The sequence below is a fragment of the Leucoraja erinacea genome, chromosome 13, assembly GCF_028641065.1.
Source record: "Leucoraja erinacea ecotype New England chromosome 13, Leri_hhj_1, whole genome shotgun sequence".
Classification (NCBI taxonomy): Eukaryota; Metazoa; Chordata; class Chondrichthyes; order Rajiformes; family Rajidae; genus Leucoraja; species Leucoraja erinaceus.
The window spans coordinates 43864913-43885822 of record NC_073389.1 but is presented as its reverse complement, the minus strand read 5'-3'; the positions used below and the strand labels follow the sequence as shown (position 1 = coordinate 43885822).

General features: G+C 43.0%; 1 protein-coding gene across 1 annotated transcript; it reads left to right on the top strand.

The window, feature by feature from the left end:
- The first annotated feature begins 1000 nt into the window (after positions 1–1000).
- On the top strand, positions 1001–20378 carry LOC129702974 (protein downstream neighbor of son homolog). The gene is made up of 10 exons (XM_055645100.1): positions 1001–1581; positions 1891–1971; positions 4216–4416; positions 8161–8339; positions 8937–9115; positions 9467–9593; positions 10162–10275; positions 11853–12051; positions 14374–14586; positions 18504–20378. The coding sequence occupies exons 1-10, from the start codon at positions 1264–1266 to the stop codon at positions 18639–18641; spliced, it is 1749 nt and encodes a 582-aa protein (XP_055501075.1). The 5' UTR covers positions 1001–1263; the 3' UTR covers positions 18642–20378.
- The last annotated feature ends 532 nt before the right edge of the window (positions 20379–20910 follow it).

The window sequence follows — 20910 nt, the reverse complement described above, 5'->3', positions numbered from 1 at the left end:
CTATCCAAATGTTCGGCTATCTCATCTTTTATAATTGACTCCAACACCTTCCCCACCACCGATGTCAGGCTAACTGGTCTATAATTCCGTTTTCTCTCTCCCGCCTTTCTTAAAAAGTGGAATAACATTAACTACCCTCCAATCCACAGGAACAGATCCTGAGTCTATAAAACATTGGCAAATTATCACCAATGCATCACGATTTCTAGAGCCACTTCCTTAAGTACCCTGGGATGCAGACCATCAGGCCCTGGGGATTTATCAGCCTTCAGTCCCATCAGTCTATTCAACACCATTTCCTGCCTAATGTGGATTTCCTTCAGTTCCTCCGTCATCCCAGATCCTCTGGCCACTACTATATCAGGAAGATTGTTTGTGTCCTCCTTAGTGAAGACAGATCCAAAGTACCTGTTCAACCCATCTGCCATTTCCTTGTTCCCCATAATAAATAAGAGGCAGGGACTATCCCAACATTTAAGAAAGTTAGACAGGTACATGGTTAGGCAGGTGTGGAGGCATATGGACCAAACGTGGGCAGGTGGGACTAGTTCAGCTGGGATACGTTGGGCAATGTGTGGGCAAGTTGATACCAAAGTGCTTGTTTACATGCTGTATCACACTTGACATATTCTGTTGTGGTGCTGCAAGTAAGAATTTCATTGTTCTATCTGGGACATATGACAATAAAACACGCTTGAATCCATCAGCTGGGCCGAGGAATGGCAAATGGAGTTTAATTCAGGTAACTCAAATTTCACTGTACCTTAATTGGTTAAATGACAATAAACGCAAATTGAACGTAAAGTGTGAATATGATAAGAAAACTTGAATAGCATAAGAAAATATTAATCATGTAGGATCCTTGACCTGAAATGTCAAACATGTTTCTCTCTCTCTGCTGCACACTCTGTGATTCAAACACAACCCTCCATTCACAATCTCAACACCTGCTTGGACGGTCCACAGCGCGCATGCGCCAAGGCTGTCCCGCCACGAGGAGGTGGGGTCTCGGCGCCGCACATGCGCACTAACTCGGCGGGAACTGTTGGGACGCGAGCTGGCGCCAAATTTTAAAACTTTCCTCCGTCAGCGGCGGAGGCGCCTGAGGGGGGGAGAGACTTAAATTGTTGAATCATTTAATAAATGGAACAGTAGAGGATAGTTAGTGATTATTAAATAACTTGCAGTTGAGGCGCCTGAAAGTTGCCGCCGTGCTCCTGTGTCGGAGCTTCTTTCCACCCCCGTCCGTTCCCTCTTCACAAGATGTCAGCTGAGCAAGTGGCCGGCTACTCGCCCAGCTTTAGGAAGCCGTCCGAGGTGCTGAGGTTGAGGAGGAAACGAGCCCGCAGCGCGGCCGGGCAGCTTCCATCGGGCGGCTTCAGCTTGTCCGAGCAGCCGACCATCGCCACGGTTTCCCCGGCCGACACGGATGAGCACGGCGGCCCGGGGCAGCAGCACCAACAACAGCGTAAGAAGTGCAGGAGGAACCCGTTCGCCGATGTCGCCAACACCCGCGGGCTGTTGGCGGAGAGTTCGTCTCCTGCAGCCGAGGAGAAGCCGCAGAGCGAAGGGGACCCTCAGGTACGTGCGCCTTGCAACCCCCTCTGTGTAGGAAGGAACTGTAGATAGAGTCGTACAGCGTGGACACAGGCCCTTCTGGTTTGCCAAATTGTAAAAAATCGGGGTTGTCAAAATAAAACCTTGATTTGTCATTAATAGTTCGATGATCACTGTGGAGCCAGCGACCTGGCTTAAAAAACACAGACATACCCCCAGATCTGAGTTAGATTTATGTAATTTATTTGTATACAAGCCTCTATTTGTCACCAATTGTGTGTTTTTAATGTCACTTAAGGTTTTATTTTTCTAATATTACCTATGTATTTCTAGGTGTCATCTAAAGGAGGTGAAGATTCCATTTGGGAAGGAAAGTTTATTTCCCACGAACTGCCATTTCCTGTGCCAGTTAAAGTAAGATTTTTTTTTTGCAAAAAGCAGAACTACAAATCTCTTTGATTTCATCTTGCAGCATCATATTACTTTATGAACAAATAAATTCCAAAGGGAGTAATGAAGGCTGATAACTTGACTGTTTAGAAATAACAGACATCCATGAGGTACAACCATTACAACCTGTAATTTATTGGCCCAGTATATCCCTTGCTCTTCCATTACTATCGTCAGGGAGGTCAACTTTAGTTCAGTGAGGAGTGCAGAAGGACATGCTGCAAGCAGTAGGCATGTCTTAAAACGGTTCCAGCCTAGTAAAGCTGCATCACAGGACCATGTGACTGAATCCCATGCAATACAGATACCTAAATGATCTCACAATTAACTGATCAGATTGAAATTCTGGAGTCCTATAACATCTAGTTATGAACAAGGGGACCATTAAATGGCTAATTGTAAGTGAGAGCCCAATACAGGTAGCATTACTTAATGTATTTTCCTGCATAGTTCACTGGATAGCTATCAATACTGTACCAGGCAAGCTTTTCCTTTCAAGGGTGCCCCCTCAGTACCCTGCAGCTCTGCCCTTGCTCTCCCTCTTCGTCGCAACAGGGACAGAGTCCCCCTAGTTCTTGCCTTTCACCCCATCCACTGTCGCATTCAACACATAATCCTCCGACATTTTTGCCACCTCCAATGGGATCCCACCATTAGTCATATCTTCCCATCTCCATCACTTTCCGCCTTCCGCGGAGACCGTTCCCTCCGCAACTCCCTGGTTAACTCATCCCTTCCCACCCAAACCACTCCAGATACCTTCCCCTACAACCGCAGGAGATGCAACACCAGACTCTGCCCAGGGATCCCAACAGTCCTTTCAGGTCAGGCAGAGGTTCACTTGCACCTCCTCCAACCTCATGTACTATCCATTGTTCAAGATGTGGACTCTCATACATCGGCGAGACCAAATGTAGACTGGACGATCGTTTTGCTGAACACCTTAGCTAAGCTGCTTGGACTTACCTGATCTCCCGGTTGCCAAACACTTTAATTCCCATTCCCACACTGACCTTTCCGTCCTAGGCCTCCTCCATTGTCGGAGTGAGGCTTAACACATTGGAGGAACAGCATCTCATATCTCGCTTGGGCAGCTTACAACCCAATGGTGTTAGTTGTGATTTCTCTAACTCAGTCATTCCTGCATTCCCCTTTCTCTCTCTCTCCATCCCTCTCCCACCCAAATTGCACCAGCTTTTTGTTCTCATCTAGCAAATGGCTAAGAATGGCCTGTTTCCTTTATCATCGTTAGTTTTTTTGCATATCATCCATTCAATTGTTCTATATCTCTCTACATCACCGTCCATATCTCTTGTTTCCCTTTCCCCTGACACTAGTCTGAAGAAGAGTCTCGACCCAAAACATCACCTGTTCCTGCTCTCCAGAGATGGAATAGGAATACTTTATTGTCACATGTGACTAGGCACAGTGAGATTCTTTGCTTGCATACACGATTGCGTACAAATAGCAGCCACCTACGGCGCTGACAAAGTTCCAAAGCAGGCCGGCTTCTCGTTCAGTCCACCATCACCACCCCCCCCCCCCCCCAACAGTTCCCCGGGCCCTTTGTCCATTGTTCTCCCTCACGGCGGTCCCCCCACGCCAGTCCTCCATAGTTCTTCCGCTGCCCCCCCCCCCCCCCCCCCCCCCCCCCGATGCTTTCAAGAGGGAGCAGGATAGGGCTGAAAAATAGCAGTCGGGGGATATAGGGAGAAGGCAGGAACGGGGTACTGATTGGGGATGATCAGCCATGATCACATTGAATGGCGGTGCTGTCTCAAAGGGCCGAAAGGCCTACTCCTGCATCTATTGTCTATGCCAGGTCCTCCATTGTTCTTCCTGTCCACTGAGTTACTCCAGCATTTTGTGTCTATCTTCGGTTTAAACCTGCATCTGCAATTACTTTTTACACAAGCTTTTTTTTTCATTTCACATGACATTACCAAGACTAATTGTTGCACGCTAACAAGTAGGTAATTTAGCACCAATTTAGGAATTGAACTTCAAATATTCAGATGTATGTGTTACTGCATTAAGCTCTTTATCTAGACCAACTGGGACCCATTTGATGAAACAAACATTGAGTATCGTAGAATGATTTTCTTTCCAGTTTGTCTCAGCAGATCTACTTCAGGGTGCAAAAAGCGGAACCTACAGTTTTAACACTTTTTTGAAAGTTCTTTAATTTTTCTGATTTTGTTTTTGCAGAATTTACAGTGCTCTGGAACACTGCCTGAATTCGCTTCTTTGCCTGCAGACTTCCCTGCTGACTGGAGTGTCAAAACATGGGTTCTTTTCACGTCCCCTCATCCTTTTACTTGGACAGGTCAGCTAAAAGCATCAGAAGAAGCCAAAGGATTAATTCAACACTGTCGTTCCTCAGTAGTTGATTTCCCTTTGCACATAGAGGTATTTGATTAGTTTTTAAACTATATCTTACATTTTCATAGTGAAATTGGAATTCTTAAACATTTAAAGATGATAAAATTTGGCATTCAGTTTGAAGCTAATCATGTTTCTTCTCCTTGATGTAGCGGGTGGGAAGAACAACTCAGTCAGATTTTACGTTTGAGAGATGAAATTGATTGTTCAAGTGTTCAAGTTCAATTGAGTTTATTGTCATGTGTCCCTGTATAGGACAATGAAATTCTTGCTTTGCTTAAGCACACAGAAAATAGTAGGCATTTACTATAAAACAGATAAATGTGTCAATATGCCATGATATAAATATATACACACATGAATAAATAAACTGGTAAAGTGCAAATAACAAAAAGTGGTTATTAATAATCAGAGTTTTGTCCAAGCCAGGTTTAATAGCCTGATGGCTGTGGGGAAGTAGCTATTCCTGAACCTGGTTGTTGCAGTCTTCAGGCTCCTGTACCTTCTACCTGAAGGTAGCAGGGAGATGAGTGTGTGGCCAGGATGGTGGGTGGTCTTTGATGATACTGCCAGCCTTTTTGAGGCAGCGACTGCGATAAATCCCCTCGATGGAAGGAAGGTCAGAGCCGATGATGAACTGGGCAGTGTTTACTACTTTTTGTAGTCTTTTCCTCTCCAGGGCGCTCAAATTGCCGAACCAAGCCACGATGCAACCGATCAGTATGCTCTCGACTGTGCACCTGTAAAAGTTCGAGAGAGTCTTCCTTGACAATCCGACTCTCAGTAATCTTCTCAGGAACAAGAGGCTGATGAGCTTTTTTGATAATTGCGTTAGTGTTCTCGGACCAGGAAAGATCTTCAGAGATGTGCACGCCCAGGAATTTGAAGTTCTTGACCCTTTCAACCATTGAAGCGTTGATATAAATGGGGCTGTGGGTTCCCCTCCTACTCCTTCCAAAGTCCACAATCAGTTCCTTGGTTTTGCTGGTGTGGAGGGCCAGGTTATTGCGCTGGCACCATATGGACAGTTGCTCGATCTCTCTTCTGTATTCTGACTCATCCCCATCAGTGATACGCCCCACAATAGTGGTGTCGTCAGCGAACTTGATAATAGAGTTCGCACTGTGGTTCACTACGCAGTCATGGGTATAGAGTGAGTACAGCAGGGGGCTGAGCACGCAGCCTTGAGGTGCTCCCGTGCTGATTGTTATCGAGGCTGACACATTTCCACCAATACGAACAGTCTGTGGATGAGGAAGTCGAGGATCCAGTTGCAGAGGGATGCGCAGATACCCAGTTCTGCGAGTTTGGTAACCAGTTTGGAGGGGATGATTGTGTTAAATGCCGAGCTGTAATCAATGACTAACAGCCTGACATATGAATTTTTGTTGTCCAAATGGTCCAGTGCGGAGTGGAGGGCCAGTGAGATCGCATCCACCGTTGATCTGTTGTGGCGGTACGCGAACTGCAGTGGGTCCAGGTTTTTGTCGAGGTAGGAGTTGATTTGCTCCATGATCAACCTCTCAAAGCACTTCATCACCACCGGAGTTAGTGCCACTGGTCGGTAGTCATTGAGGCACGTCACCTTACTCTTCTTGGGCACCGGTATAATTGATGCCCTTTTAAAGCAGGTGGGGACCTCAGACCTCAGAAGAGAGAGGTTGAAAATGTCCGTAAAAACTCCCGCCAGTTGGTCCGCACAGGTTTTTAGAACATGACCGGGTATGCCATCGGGACCCGGTGCTTTTCGGGAGTTCACCCCTCTGAAGGATTTCCTGATATCGGCCTCTGTGACTGAGACTGAAATGCCATCACAGCGAATGGGGGATCGGGAAGGCACATCAGTATTCTCCCTGTCAAAGCGTGCATAAAACGCATTGAGCTCGTCAGGGAGTGATGTTCCACCGACATTCGAGCTGCCTCTTGGTTTTGCCTTGTAGGAGGTGATTGCATTCAGGCCCTGCCACAGCTGCCGAACATCTGTCTCGTCCTCCAGTTTGGAGCAGAAGTCCCTTTTGGCCTTTTTGATGGCCTTACCAAGGTCGTATCTGGTCTTCATGCAGGCCACTGTATCATTGGAGGTGAATGCCCTGTGTCTGGACTTCAGGAGAGTGCGGATCTCAAAGTTCATCCAAGGTTTCTGATTGGGAAACACTCGGAAGGTTTTTGTAGGGATGCAGTCCTCCACACATTTCTTTATGAAGTCTGTAACGACTGTGGCATATTCGTTCAAGTCCGTTGCCGAGTCCTTGAACATTGCCCAGACTACAGACTCCAAACAGTTCTGGAGTTGATCTTCTGTCCCCCCGACCAGCTCTGTACTGTCCTCACTTCTGGGGGTGCGCTCTTTAATTGCTGCCTGTAGGCAGGAAGAAGCAGCACCGCGGTATGGTCGGACTTACCGAAGTGAGGGCGAGGGATAGAACGATAGGCATTCTTAATGGTGGTGTAGCAGTGGTCGAGGGTGTTAGGTCCTCTGGTGCAGCAGGAGACATGTTGGTGGAAGTTGGGGAGTGATTTCTTGAGGTTCGCCTTATTGAAGTCCCCAGCAATGGTGGTAAATGCCTCGGGGTAAGATGTCTGGTGTTTGTTGACCACGGCGTGCAGCTCCTCCAGTGCCAGACGGACGTCTGCCTGGGGTGGGATGTAGACCGCGGTCAGGATAACGGAGGTGAATTCTCTCGGGAGGTAGAAGGGACGGCACTTCACCGCCAGATGTTCGAGGTGTGGAGAGCAGGAGTTGGACAGGACTGCCACGTCTGAACACCACGCAGAGTTGACCATGAGGCAGACGCCCCCTCCTCTCCCTTTCCCAGATGCCAGGGTACGGTCCATGCGGTGGATGGAGAACCCTTCAGGCTGGACCGCTGAGTCTGGGGAGCTGGGGGTGAGCCATGTCTCTGTGAAACAGGACACAGAGCATTCCCTCAGCTCCCTTTGATAAAGCAGTCTTGCCCTTAAGTCCTCCACTTTGTTTTCAAGGGACTGTACATTAGCCAGTAGGATAATAGGGAGAGGGGGCCGAAGGCCCCTGCGCTTCATTCTGACCTGAAGTCCTGCCCGACGGCCACGTTTCCGGACGCAATGGAGGCTTCCCCTTTGTTTCCAGGTACTGTACCTGCTGTTTCTGCGGACCTGCGCTGGAACGGGGATTCCCTCACAGACAGCAGCTCCAGCTCCGTTGTTCCTGGAAGATCCAGCCTGTAGGCTCTGGGGGTCATCCCGGGGTTTCAAGGTACAGTACCTGTGATCCACAGTCAGGTCGGGAGTTCCACAGCCAGCGTGGGAAAATTTAAAGTCCGGGGTTCCCGCAGCTGCGGGAGATCGCAAAATTGCGTGAGCCTTGAGGTGCTCCAGCAGCTTGTCCGAAACGGCACCGATTTCTGCTGTTTTTCTGATCCAGGTAAGTTGTTGGAAGTTGTAGTTGAGCCTTTTCTTTTCCGGAGCTCCGCAAAAGTCGCCGCAGGCAGGCGCCATCTTGCTTTGTTGTGATAATTTGTGTAAAATCAAGTCAATTTGCCAACATTCTTTGTAGGCAATAATCACTTCAGATAAAATGTAATAGGGAAAATGTTGACCTGAACTTTACACATTTTTTTAAAAAATGGATTAAAGGATTGGAGTGGGAAATCCATGGAATAACATATCATTGAATTGGGCTAATTTAAAAAGAAAAGTGTGAATGATAGGTTGTTTCATAGATTCTTAAAGTTAAGGTGTTGAGCATGATCTAATTCCTCAATGACAATACAAAACTTTTATTTTCTGTAGGATCCAAGATCGTGTACAGATTTACGCTGTGCCTTCCAGCAGAATCTTGTATACTGGCTTCATCCTTCGCTGCCATGGCTATCACTGTTCCCTCGTATAGGTGCAGAACGGAAAATGGCTGGCAAAAATAATCCATGGGCACAAGATGAAGAGCTCCAACAAGTGCTAATGGGTGAATGGTATATTCCTTATTATTTGTTTTCACCTTTTTACAAAAAAACTTAGTTGATCAAGGATTAAGATGCAAATGATAGAAATTTTCCCATCGATTTGGTAAAATATGAATTGCTTTTATTGCACTTCATATGCAAGACAATACTTTCATTATTTGGGCTGAAAGATTAACATTGCCCAGTTTTCCATTTTTAAAAGGCACAATCTTTTAGAAATTACATTTCAATGTTGAATGATATTATCTTCAGTACTGAAGAGGTACACTATTTTTGTGAGTTTTTAAACATGATTGTGTTTGTGGAAACCATGACTCAGGATAAAAATTTCTATCTTGGTCAACATCATTCTTTTCACATTAACAAAATAAAATGTTATCTTGATCTTTTGTTTATTTGCTACCTGTAAGATTTGTCCAAATTAACAGCACTGTTTAGGTAATGCCATTGTAAGCTTGTGCTTGATTGTCTTTTGAAGTTATGCTATATGAATCCCAGAAAATTTGAACTCTGCTTTAGTGTTTTCAGCAAACGCTAAGATGTTCACGCAATGTAACAATGCAGCTCGCTTCAAATGATTTTTTTTTTTTGTTGATTCTTTTCCAGGTCACTCAGTTTTAGTTCTCTGTATAATTTATTGCGAGCCAAACTTTGCCCTTATTTCTACTTCTGCACATATCAATTCACTGTGCTGTTCCGGGCAGCTGGAATAGCAGGAAGTGATGTCCCTACAGCTGTTATTTCCCCAACGACAAGGGGTCTTCGAGAAGCCATGAAAGATGAAGGTAAATTATTTCATACATTTTTTAATTTAATATTGCCATCATGAGGATGGTTGTCAGAAGCAGGGAATTGGTAGTAATACAGATTTGACCTACTGCTTGCAAAAAAATAATCAAAAATGTTTTGCATCGGGATGTATTACGTGATTTTTAACAGACCCAATATTACTTTGTTGCTTCTGTCTGCCAGTCCTCGTACAACTTGATCCTAACCTAAGTCTATTTTCTTATTGATTCAGTTATTCTATCATAATGCAGAACGTATAACCTGTCTGAATAAAAATGTTGGCATTTTCATTAGATTCTTGTTTTTGGTGATATCCTTGTGGTAATGATAATTTTATCTTTGTACAGGGATTACATTTTCCATGCCCTTACTGGAAGATGGTAGAAATGGAAAGACCAAAAAAAGTGAGACTACAGATGTGGGCACGCACATTCCAAATGTTGAAGCACAGGAGAAAAACTCAGATGTTCAGAAGTAAGTCTGCTTTATGAGAAGAATACTATGTGGATATTTTGGGGAAAGTGGGTTTTGTGAAACCAGGAGAATTTAATGCTTCCTTTCAAATAAAGCCATGGGTTTTTTTTTTAATTATTAAAGGGCACCCATGGCATGGATGCTCTTGACATTAACATGGGATCAAAATTGCATTAATTAGGTGCAAAAGAAGAGGGCATTTTTGAGGCAAAAATTCTGAGCTATTACTCAATCCCTTAGTTTATTTTTGCATGCAAATTATTAGAACTTTAATATGCCTTTATAATTGCTTCAGTCGAAACATTTACTTTAACTAACTAATTTAACAAAATGGCTAGAGAAAATGGATCTGCAGAGGCTCAAAAAAAAAAGAACAATTGCAAATAGGGAGTCCAGCCATATGAATGCAGATGCATAAAAAACCTTATTAACACCAATATTTGTATTTATTTTAATCGTAAATGAAAACCGAAAAACAGTTTTATTCTATGAAAGTAATCTTATTTATAATTCCATATATTTTACCATCATGAATGGTTAACAGAAAACAAACCATTTTTTAACACAGAGAACATGCTGGCAGTAGTGAAGAGGATGACGACGATGATGATGGGGCCTCCTGGCTGAAATATATGGGTGTACAGGACAATGTTCGAAAACTTAACTCTATGTCCATTAAACTGTATCCTTTTAAAACCAGTTTTATGATGAATGAAGAAGTAACAGATTCAGGTTAAGCGATTGAATGATGGCATAGCTATTTTGTTTTCATTTTTGTTAGTTCCTTCTGAATGGCTAGCTAAATGTCCATCGTGTTATTGTAGCCATTACATCGTCTGACCTAAATGAACTTTGGTTTCTAAAGAGGTAGCAGGGAAAGGTTTGTGACTGTTAATTTTCCATGTGTTATCTTTATAGGAGAAAAGTGCATTACTGCTTTAGAGTAATGCTGACACCCACTTTAATTGCATTGCTATTTTCACATCATTGATTTTTATTGGGCAGTTTAGGCTAGTGACCTTCTGTGTATAAATGAGATCTATTCTAGAGGAGAAAAAAGGTTAACTTTGTGTTAGCAGATACATCAAAAACTACCGAAAAGGCTGATGTTTATTTCAGACATAGTCATTTATTTTAGTGCAGATTAGTTTGTGCACTAGTAATGGCCTACAGAATTTCATTATACAAATAGTTGGATCCCTGATAAGTACACAAACAGCAATGTTGCAGGGGAATGTTGTGTTGTGAATTATCGAAGAGTTGGGTCCATAACATTTAAGATGGGATTGTCATGCACTATGTTATAGTATTTGTGTACAAAAATTCACTTAATTTCCAGTGTTTTGAATAGGCAACAGATGGCCATAGGAGAGTGGCATAGGTAAATATTTGGAAATGTACCATCCTCCTCCATCTCGTATAACCTCAAAAGTAGTTGAGGCAGGAACTATCTAAACAGTTAAGAAACAATTAGACAGGTACATGGATAGAACTGGTTTGGAGGGATATGGACCAAACGTGGGCAGGTGAGACTAGTGTAGCTGGGACATGTGGGCCAGTGTGAGCAAGTTGGGCCGAAGGGCCTGTTTCCACACTGAATCACTCTAAATGTTCTAACTAATGCCATGGAGGAGGGAATATTAACGCCCAAAGGAAGGATGTAAAACGGATTTATATCTGGAGGGTGAAAACTGAAGAGACTCAGGATGACTAGATAATAATAATAATAATAATAAATTTTATTTATGGGCGCCTTTCAAGACTCTCAAGGACACCTTACAAAAATTTAGCAAGTAGAGGAAAAACATGTAAGCGGAATGAAATAAATAGTAGAGACATGACTAGTACACAAATTAAAGACCGAATTCAGTTCAAAACACAATATGAGGCAATTCAAGCACAGACGCAAAGGGAGATCAAAGAAGAATTGAGGAAGTGGACCAGAAATGGGAGAGGCAGGGGTAGAGGGATAGGAGGATAGTGATAGTCCTTTTGTATAAACTTGCATTGTGCCAATGCACTCTGCCTTTACTATATGAATATCTCTCAATATTGAAAGGAATGTTAATGTAACTTACAGATTGTACTTTTGCCCCAAAAAAATGCATAATGTACAGGTGTCAAATGAAATACGATATGGAAAGGTTTTAAGTGCTAAAAATTATTAGTTATAAATTTAATTGTAGTTATTTGTAGAGGTTTGTTGAAAGATACTTCACAGATAATTTGAAATGGGTTTTCCTTCATGCTAAAATCCAGTCGTAAGGAACACAACCTTGTGCAAATGGACCATAAGCCTGAATCAGCTGTGCTAGTGAAAGGCCTGCACACATTTACTTTGCTGAACTTCCTTATGAACAATAAGAGCATAGTAGCTGTAGCTGGACCACAAGCAGGACTCCCACCTACACTTTTGGCACCTGTTGCATTCAGAGGAGCCTCGATGCAGACGTTAAAGGTGAGGTTTAATGTTCTAAAATGTATTTTTCTAAAACCACAGGAAACTATGTATGTTATGAAATGTGTTGTAAAGTTTGCTTTCTATTTGGCCAATTTAGATTTATTTTTTAGCTTGTGTATTTATCACACTTTATGCCCCATGTTATCGGTTTGCCTGTAGCTGTCCAAGAAAACATTTTTTTGTTTATCTTCAGAACTTTATCTGTCTATTATCAAATTATTAATCAAAATGGACTCCTTTGGCATTCTTAAATCTGCTACCTGTCATTGCCTCGAATATAAAATGACCCATTATTATTCTTTTGGTTTCTGTATTTTTGATCTCGTTGCCCATGGGGCCTATGTAAAAATGACTGGAATTTCTATGTAGTGTCTTATGATTTCCTTAATTTCAATTAAATTAGCCTTGCAGGACCTGCTGGTTTAATGATATTTTGCTTAATCAAGTTTGTCTCAATAGATGCCTTGTGAAAATGTAATAACTATACCACGAAACAGGTAGATAATTTAGTTTGAGAAAATAGTGAAAACAAATGTAACCAATAACAATGTTAAAATAAAAAGACTAGCAAATGTGCAGAGTCCATATTGCCAGTTGCATGAGAAATTATTATAGGAAATGTAATGTCAAAGAAAGATAACTTGTTAAACCACACAGTAGACACAATATAGTACAAATTAATATGAATCGGATCTTGTGATAGTAAATATAAAATTATATAATTAGAGGAAATACAGGAAATTAAGAGAATAAAAGTTTGACAAGTCCCCCTGTCATACCCTGCATCATAAGTCGGCTGCAGAGTCAAACCCTCTGCAACCCAGAGGATTCTAGTTATTGTATTTAACACTGCCACTTGAAGGAAGAGTGGACAAAATAGGAAAATGTGCAAATAGTTTGTCATCTGGTTAGATTGCTAGGAAGAACTATCACTCCCCACAAAAACTTTATTTTAATTGGAAAAATCTAGGCAGCCCATACCAGTGTATGGTTATACCTTCCTCCTTGGAGCTCAATTTACCACAAAACCAAATGATTTCCATGCTTGGAGATATTGCATCTTTTTTAAAATATGTAACTTGAATATAGTGGATCCGCTGCTGATTCTGGGATGCAAAAACTAGATTTTGTTTAGTTTTTAGTTTAGTGATACAGTGTGGAACCAGGCCCTTTGGCCCACAAAGTCCATGCTGACCAGCGATCACCCATACACTAGTTCTACACACTAGGGACCATTTACGGAAGCCAATTAACTTACAAACCTGCACGTCTTTGGAATATGGGAGGAAACCGGAGCACCCTGAGAAAACCCACGTGATCACAAGGAGAATGTATGAACTCTGTACAGACAGCACCCGTAATCAGGCTCAAGCCTGGGAATCGGGCTGTAAGGCAGCACCTCTACCCCTGCGTCACTGTGCTGCCGTGCCAGTGGTAGATATGCAAGTAAAGCCAGCAACTACAAAGTAATTGTATATATTGTACTTTATTACATGGGCTTACAATCGTGAGGTAGCCTTGCTGAGGTTGCATAGGGATTAGAGATTATGATGCAAATAATCTGAAAGTATTGGATTAAAAAGTACAATGGATAAAGCTTTCCCCTTTTGCTTTATCCCAGCTTTACAATTTACACTAAAATCAATGGAATCTTGTATCCTGTGCCATGTGTAATCTGGCACCAGGGACAGTTACAGTCATAGTCATGTAGCCTCTCGACCCAACTTGCCCAGACAGACCAAGATGCCTCATCTACACTAGTTGCAGCTGCCCACATTTGGCTCGTATCCCTCTAAACCTTTCCTATCCGCGTACCTGTCCAAATGTCTTTTAAATATTCCCACAAGTTTTCTCGTGTTATTGGAGAGTCCGGTGGCAGAATGAGCTGACATATAGAATGTTGAATCTGCTAGCAAGTCTGGGGCTTGTACATTTGGAACGACATGTCTGAACCTCTGTTTCAGTGGCTGAACCTTCATGGTTCCATTCAGAATTGGTGGCAATATGCAATGAGAGGCGGTCTGTTGTATTTTCTTTGGAGATTGTGTAATTCAATTCGAGGTGAGGAAAAAATTTATATTAAGAATAAAATGCAGAAAATGCCAGTTCAAGCCAAACCTATGGAGATGGAAATATTTAATGGTTCCATTTGATGACTTTTCTGAAGGGTCAGCAATGTGAAATATTACATTTTTCTCTCCAGTTACTGCTGGACCTACCAGGCATGGAGCGGTTTTCTTTCATCAGATTACCAGTAAATGTAATATTTTGCCTTCATGGAGTTTTGTACACGAGTAATCATTTGCATCATTTATTCAGGCAAGAAGTATTAACATAAAGGCACATCATCCCTCTGGGATGAAGGAATCTCACAGCCTTGAGATCACTGGTCCTATCATGCCTCACGCCATCCACAGCCTGACACTGATGCTGAAATCGGCTCAGAAAGGAAACTTTGCAGCCAACTTTCACACGCATGAACCAACATCAGTGTTTAACATACCCCTCAAACTGGAACGTCAGGAAGATAAGGTAAAGTAGGACAAATTTATACCATCAAAATTTAAGTTTTTCTGAGTGGATGGGTTTCTGAAGTCTGAATGCAAACAGTATTTGGGGGGAATGATGTATTGTTGTAACATTGCACTGGATATGAGAACAGTTAATGAGCAAAGCTGGTATTCTGGCTTGTCATTAAATTCCAGGTTCAAGTCCCACCCTGTGACAAAACTAAATCTATGAATATCTACGATAAAATAAAATTATGACATTTATCTGTCATTCAATTATGACTGGAATAATTGACATATTACATTCTTGGAGATCCCAATTCTTTAAACGAGATGCTAAGCTAATATTTTTTCCCTCGGCTGTGGATGAAAGATCTAACATTTTGTAACACACAATAGTTCTCGGCAGAGTTGGGCTCAATGCTTGTGCTTTATTTCAACACATATAATTGTTACAGAGATGGGTTGAATAAGTCAGGTCTTTATTCTCTGGAGCGCAGAAGGTTAAGGGGGGACTTGATAGAGGTCTTTAAAATGATGAGAGGGATAGACAGAGTTGAACTTCTTTACTCAGAGAGTGGTAGCGGTGTGGAATGAGCTTCCAGTGGAAGTGGTGGCAGCAGTATCATTTAAAAATAAATTGGATAGGCATATGGATGAGAAGAGAATGGAGGGTTATGGTATGAGTGCAGGCAGGTGGCACTAAGGGAAAAAAGTTGTTCGGCACGGACTTGTAGGGCCGAGATGGCCTGTTTCCGTGCTGTATTTGTTATATGGTTAATTGAAAGAGTTTGTGTTCAAGAAGGAACTGCAGATGCTGGAAGATCGAAGGTACACAAAAATGCTGGAGAAACTCAGCGGGTGCAGCAGCATCTATGGAGCGAAGGAAATAGACAATGTTTCGGGCCGAAACCCTTCTTCAGACCCTAATTGAAAGAGTTTTTCTGGTAGTATCATATTCTATGATTGGGGAGGAGGGGGAGCACGAAATCTTCCCTATACTGCAATGGTCAAAAGTTCCAAATATACTGGAAAGCATGATGTCCTGAAGTCCAGGGTATAATTAATAGAACAGAGTCAAATTTAGCCAATACTTTTAATGAGGAGAGAAAACTGAATATTGAGAAAAGCTAAGGGAGGAACTCCATTGCCAGAGTGAAGCCACATGCAAACAGTGGAACAGTGGAGAGGATGTTTCCACTAGTGGGAGAGTCTAGGACTCGAGGTCATAGCCTCAGAATTAAAGGACGTTCTTTTGGGGACGAGATGAGGAATTTCTTTATTCAGATGGTGGTGAATGTGTGGAATTCTTTATCACAGACGGCTGTGGAGGCCAGGTTGGTGGATCTATTTAAGGCAGAGATAGATAGATATTTGATTAGGACGCGTGTTGGAGGTAATGGGGAGAAAGCAGAAGAATTGGGTTGGGGGGGGGGATAGATCAGCTGTTGGCCTAATTCTGCTCCTATCACATGATCTTATGAACAGCACCTCGTATTCTGTTTGGGTAGATTACAACCTAGTAGTATGAACATTGAATTCTCTCATTTTTGGTAACTGACCTAGGGGTAGCAGGGTGAAGACCGCGGTCGCCTACAGAATTAACAAACATATCGGGAGCAACATTGATTAACAAGCCTAATTTCTATCCTTCATTCGCACCTTTGGCCTTTATCCAATCTGTCCATCAAAACCTCCACTCACCTGTATTTATCTACATCACCAGGCTTTGTCCTCCCCTCTCTTCCAGCTATTCCACTCCCCCCCACCCACCCAATACAATCACAATCAGTCTGAAGAAAGGACCTGACCCAACACATCACGCATCCATGTTCTCCGGAACCGGACCTGCTGAGCAGCATTGGCTACTCGCCAATCTTCAAGGACCCCATCCGTGGCTGCAGAGGATAAAAAGATTGAGGCCTCAGTAATCTCCCTTCTTGCATCTCTATAATCTGGGATAGACACTGGGGCCCAATGGATTTATTTCCCATCAAGAGACCCAACACCACTACCACTTGGTTCTAAATGCCCGATGTTGGTATACCCCAGATCTCACCTCTTCCATGTGCTTTGTGAATACCCATGCAAAGGACTAGTTTGGTGCCTCGTCTGCATTTGACACCTAGCATAAATTTCCTCCTTTATCTTTGATTGGTCCCATCTCTCCCTAGTTACCCTCGTTTTTAATTTGTGTATAAAAAGCATTGGAAATGTTTTAAATCCAATTAGCCAGTGACATTTTATGACCCTTCTAATTTCCTGCTTGAGTTCTGCCTACTTTCTTTGTTTCCAATGGCCCGGTCTGGCTTCATCTTGGTGATAGTAATGCTGTTGAATGTCACGGTGGGTGTTTACTCTTATTGGAGATGGTCATTGGCTGCCACGTTGGCACAAAGTGGCACTTCCAACCGACATCCACTATAAACCCACTGACTCCCATGGCTATCTAGACTACACTCCTTCCCACCCTGCTTCCTATAAGAACTCCATCCCCTACTCCCAATTCCACCTTCTACGTCGCATCTGCTCCCAGGATGAGGTGTTCCACACCAGGGAATCGGAAATGTCCTCATTCTTCAGGTAACGGGTTCCCCTCCCCTACTATAGATGAGGCTCTCACCAGGGTCTCTTCAATACCCCGCAACACTGCCCTCTCTCTCCCCATCCCCCCCCCCCCCCCCCCCACCCGCAACAAGGGCAGAGTCCCCCTGGTCCTGACTTTCCACCCCACTAGCCGTCACATACAACAAATAGCCCTCCATCATTGTCGCCACCTCCAACGTGACCCCCATCACTCGCCACATCTTCCCGTCTCCCCCCCCCGTCTGCTTTCCGCAAAGACCGCTCCCTCCGTAACTCCCTGGTCAATTCTTCCCTTTCCACCCCCTCCCCGGGCACTTTCCCTTGCAAACGCAGGAGTTGCTACACTTGTCGCTTTACTTCCCCCCCCCTCGACTCCATTCAAGGACCCAAGCAGTTGTTCCAGGTTGACAGGTTCACCTGCACCTCCTCCAACCTCATCTATTGCATCTGCTGCTCTAGATGTCAGCTGATCTGCATCGGTGAGACCAAGCGTAGGCTTGGCGATCGTTTCGCTGAGCTCGGTCCGCATTAACCAACCTGTTCTCCCTGTGGCTCAGCACTTCAACTCCCCCTCCCATTTTGAATCCGACCTTTCTGTCCTGGGCCTCCTCCATGGCCATAGTGAGCACCACCGGAAATTGGAGGAGCAGCACCTCATATTCCGCTTGGGCAGTCTGCACCCCAGCGACTTGAACATTGACTTCTCCAATTTCCGGTAGCCCTTGCTGTCTCCTCAGCTCTCCCTCAGCCCTCTGGCTCCTCCTCTTCCTTTCTTCTTCCTCTCCACCCTACATCAGTCTGAAGAAGGGTTTTGGCCCGAAACGTTGCCTATTTCCTTTGCTCCATAGATGCTGCCTCGCCCGCAGAGTTTCTCCAGCACTTGTCTACCTTCGATTTTCCAGCATCTGCAGTTCCTTCTTGAACACTTTGGCACAAATGCTCCTTTCCACAAATAAGCCCAGGCCTGAATGTTATCTGTGTCATACTGCGTGTGGCACGAGCTGCTCTTTGCTGAGGAAATGTGAATGAAGTTGAACATGGTACAATCATCAACCTATATATCCCAGGTTATAAGAGGGACAGAGCATCAGCAGTTGGCATTTATAAAACATACTTGTATAAAGTTGCCATACGCATTTCACGGAACTCGTTGGAGATTTGTAGTTATAATTAACAGAACCACATACCGTGTCCCAGCTGTGAAATGTTCCCTGGACTGAAAGGACAATCAGGTACTGTATCACGGAGAAACATACACAACTGTAAGCAGGTGGAGGAAGACACTACATCTAATGTTTTGATTTTGGTGTAATTCACATGCTGAACATTCAAATTCCTTTTCATTTAAAACAGGATCACTCTTCAGGTGAGCTGTCTAATTATGGTCTACACCCAGAAACACTGACTCAACTAATGCAACAGCCAACCATTGGAAAATCCTCCATAAAGCATATAGAAATGGACAACTATAAATATACATGGAAGTTGTGATTGCTGAAATTCAGTAGATGCTATGATTTACTTTTAAAAAGTTTTAAGTATTCACATATTGTAGATGTTGAATGAAATGCAACTGAATTCTGGGGAAAACTAGATAGTTTTTTTAACAATGAACATTAATTAAAGTAATTAGAGGCCAAATAACATTAGACATTAAGTGACTAAATACCCATGCTTTTAAGTTAATATTCTACATTAGTATTACCAATATTATTTGAAATTGGGTTTATTTTAAATGCATATGATAAATGCATTTCATATTTTAATCATGTGAAGATGAGTCGGTAGGAGCTACTTGAAAAATCCATTTAATCATTTTGTCTAAAGGAATTATGCTGTCCGCTGACCCACTCTATGATCTTTGCTCTTGAAAGACACAGACCGGGCAGTGAATGCCATGCAATGTCACCCAGCGCAGCAAGTGAGGCCATGTCCTGCTCCTGGCAGCAGTCAGAATTTAAGGGTTTGCAGGAAGCGGCTGACATGAGCGAGGCCAGCGAGCGGCAGGAGAGAGGTGTTCAGCAGAGAGCACTGCCAGAGGAGTGGGCCGGCAGAAGGCGCTGAGGTGGTTGCCGGTTCCGCTGTCTGGTCCCGGTGGCTACTTCCCTCCCCAGCCACAATGTGGTGGCTCTGCACCCAGAGCGCCACGGCAGCAGTGAGTTAGTTGCTGGCATGATCCCCAACCCCCCTTCTCAATGCTACAGCCCGTACTGACGCGGGCCAGACTCCCCATATGCTGTGAAAGAAACTCTTCCCCCTGCCCCAGCGGCACTGTACTTTTACAACCGCTTCCCATCAGCTACCAGCAATGAGGGATAGACTTGGCTATCCATCAGTACAACATCATTCTTGATGTTGCTGTACTGAGGAATAGCCAAGTCTTATCTTTCTTGGCTAACAACCTAACCTTTGGCCTCCAAGTTGCAGGTAAATTTTCGCACCTTATTTTTGGGTGAAAAATACGTCTTCGTTGCCGAGAAATATGGTAGTTCTGTACCCACATTTACCTGCCTACTGTGCATTCTGCCATCTATTTGCATAGGGTCCTTCAGAGGGTTATGCTAGTCAAAAAACATAATTTTTTTCTATTAATATGTAGAAATCAGCTTTATCAAATAATGAAACTGATACAATACAATTTGTAGATCAACTCCATAGTTTACTGGAATATTCATGCTCTCCAATTCACTATCAATGACAATGTTTAGTGTTTATACATCAGGATCTACTATAGGGGAATTGTAGTTGTGTTATGTTACTTGACCTGGCACAGCAATGTCTGAAAATGTAAATAAACTCTCGAGCAACAGTTAAGGTGGTTTTAGGTTTGTGTTACTCTAATTAGAAATGTGTTTTATCTAAATTTTAGCTGTGATAAATACGACGTCCCAGACCTATGAGAATTAACTAGATACGACCTATTAACTGATAAAGCATAAGACATGGGCACATTTTAGTTTGTAGTTATCTGCCTTTTGGTTTAACCATCAACAGAGGAAAAAAGTAAAGCCATTGTAAATCTCAATGTAGTAAAAGATGTCTTTTATCAGATTTTATTTTGCCAGTCTACATTCAACATTGGACAGATATTTTGTTCAGAAGCTCTAAGATTTATAGCTTCATTAGCTTCAGAATTGATCATTTTGTTATTGCACTTTCAGTATGCACTGCTATTTTAATGTCTGATATGACTATTTATTAAGTATTAAATATACCAGTTGAGCCTTGTTCGAGTCTTTTCTTCAACTTGCACATTTCGGCACTTTCTCACCTTGTTTTCTAATTGCTTTCACTGGCCAAGTGCTAAATGTGCATTGTTGTGAGCAGAGGTGGGTGGTTTAAGGTTTGGTTATGGTTGTTGCTGAGAGATAACAATGAGTTAACAGCAGCAGTAAGAATCTGAGATTTAAAAATGCCGCACTTAAATGTCTACCTGTATGTTACTGAATGCACACCTGTTCACCACTCACAAAGAAAGATGAAATGCCAACCTAGATTCCAACATTTTGGTTTCTGATTTTTTTTTTTTCCCCCCCCCCCCCCCCCCATTTTATATTAATTGAATGGAGGTCATGTGCAATAAATCCTGTCGCTTTTCCACTGCCACTGCATAAATGGACGGATGCAATATTTCGCATAACTGAGCCCCGGCTGATGATACAGCAAATACCAGCCCTTCTAGTCATTTGTGTGAGAAAACATTTTCTATTATGTGTACACCTTGATATCAGAGTTTATAAACCCAGATTCTATCATGGAT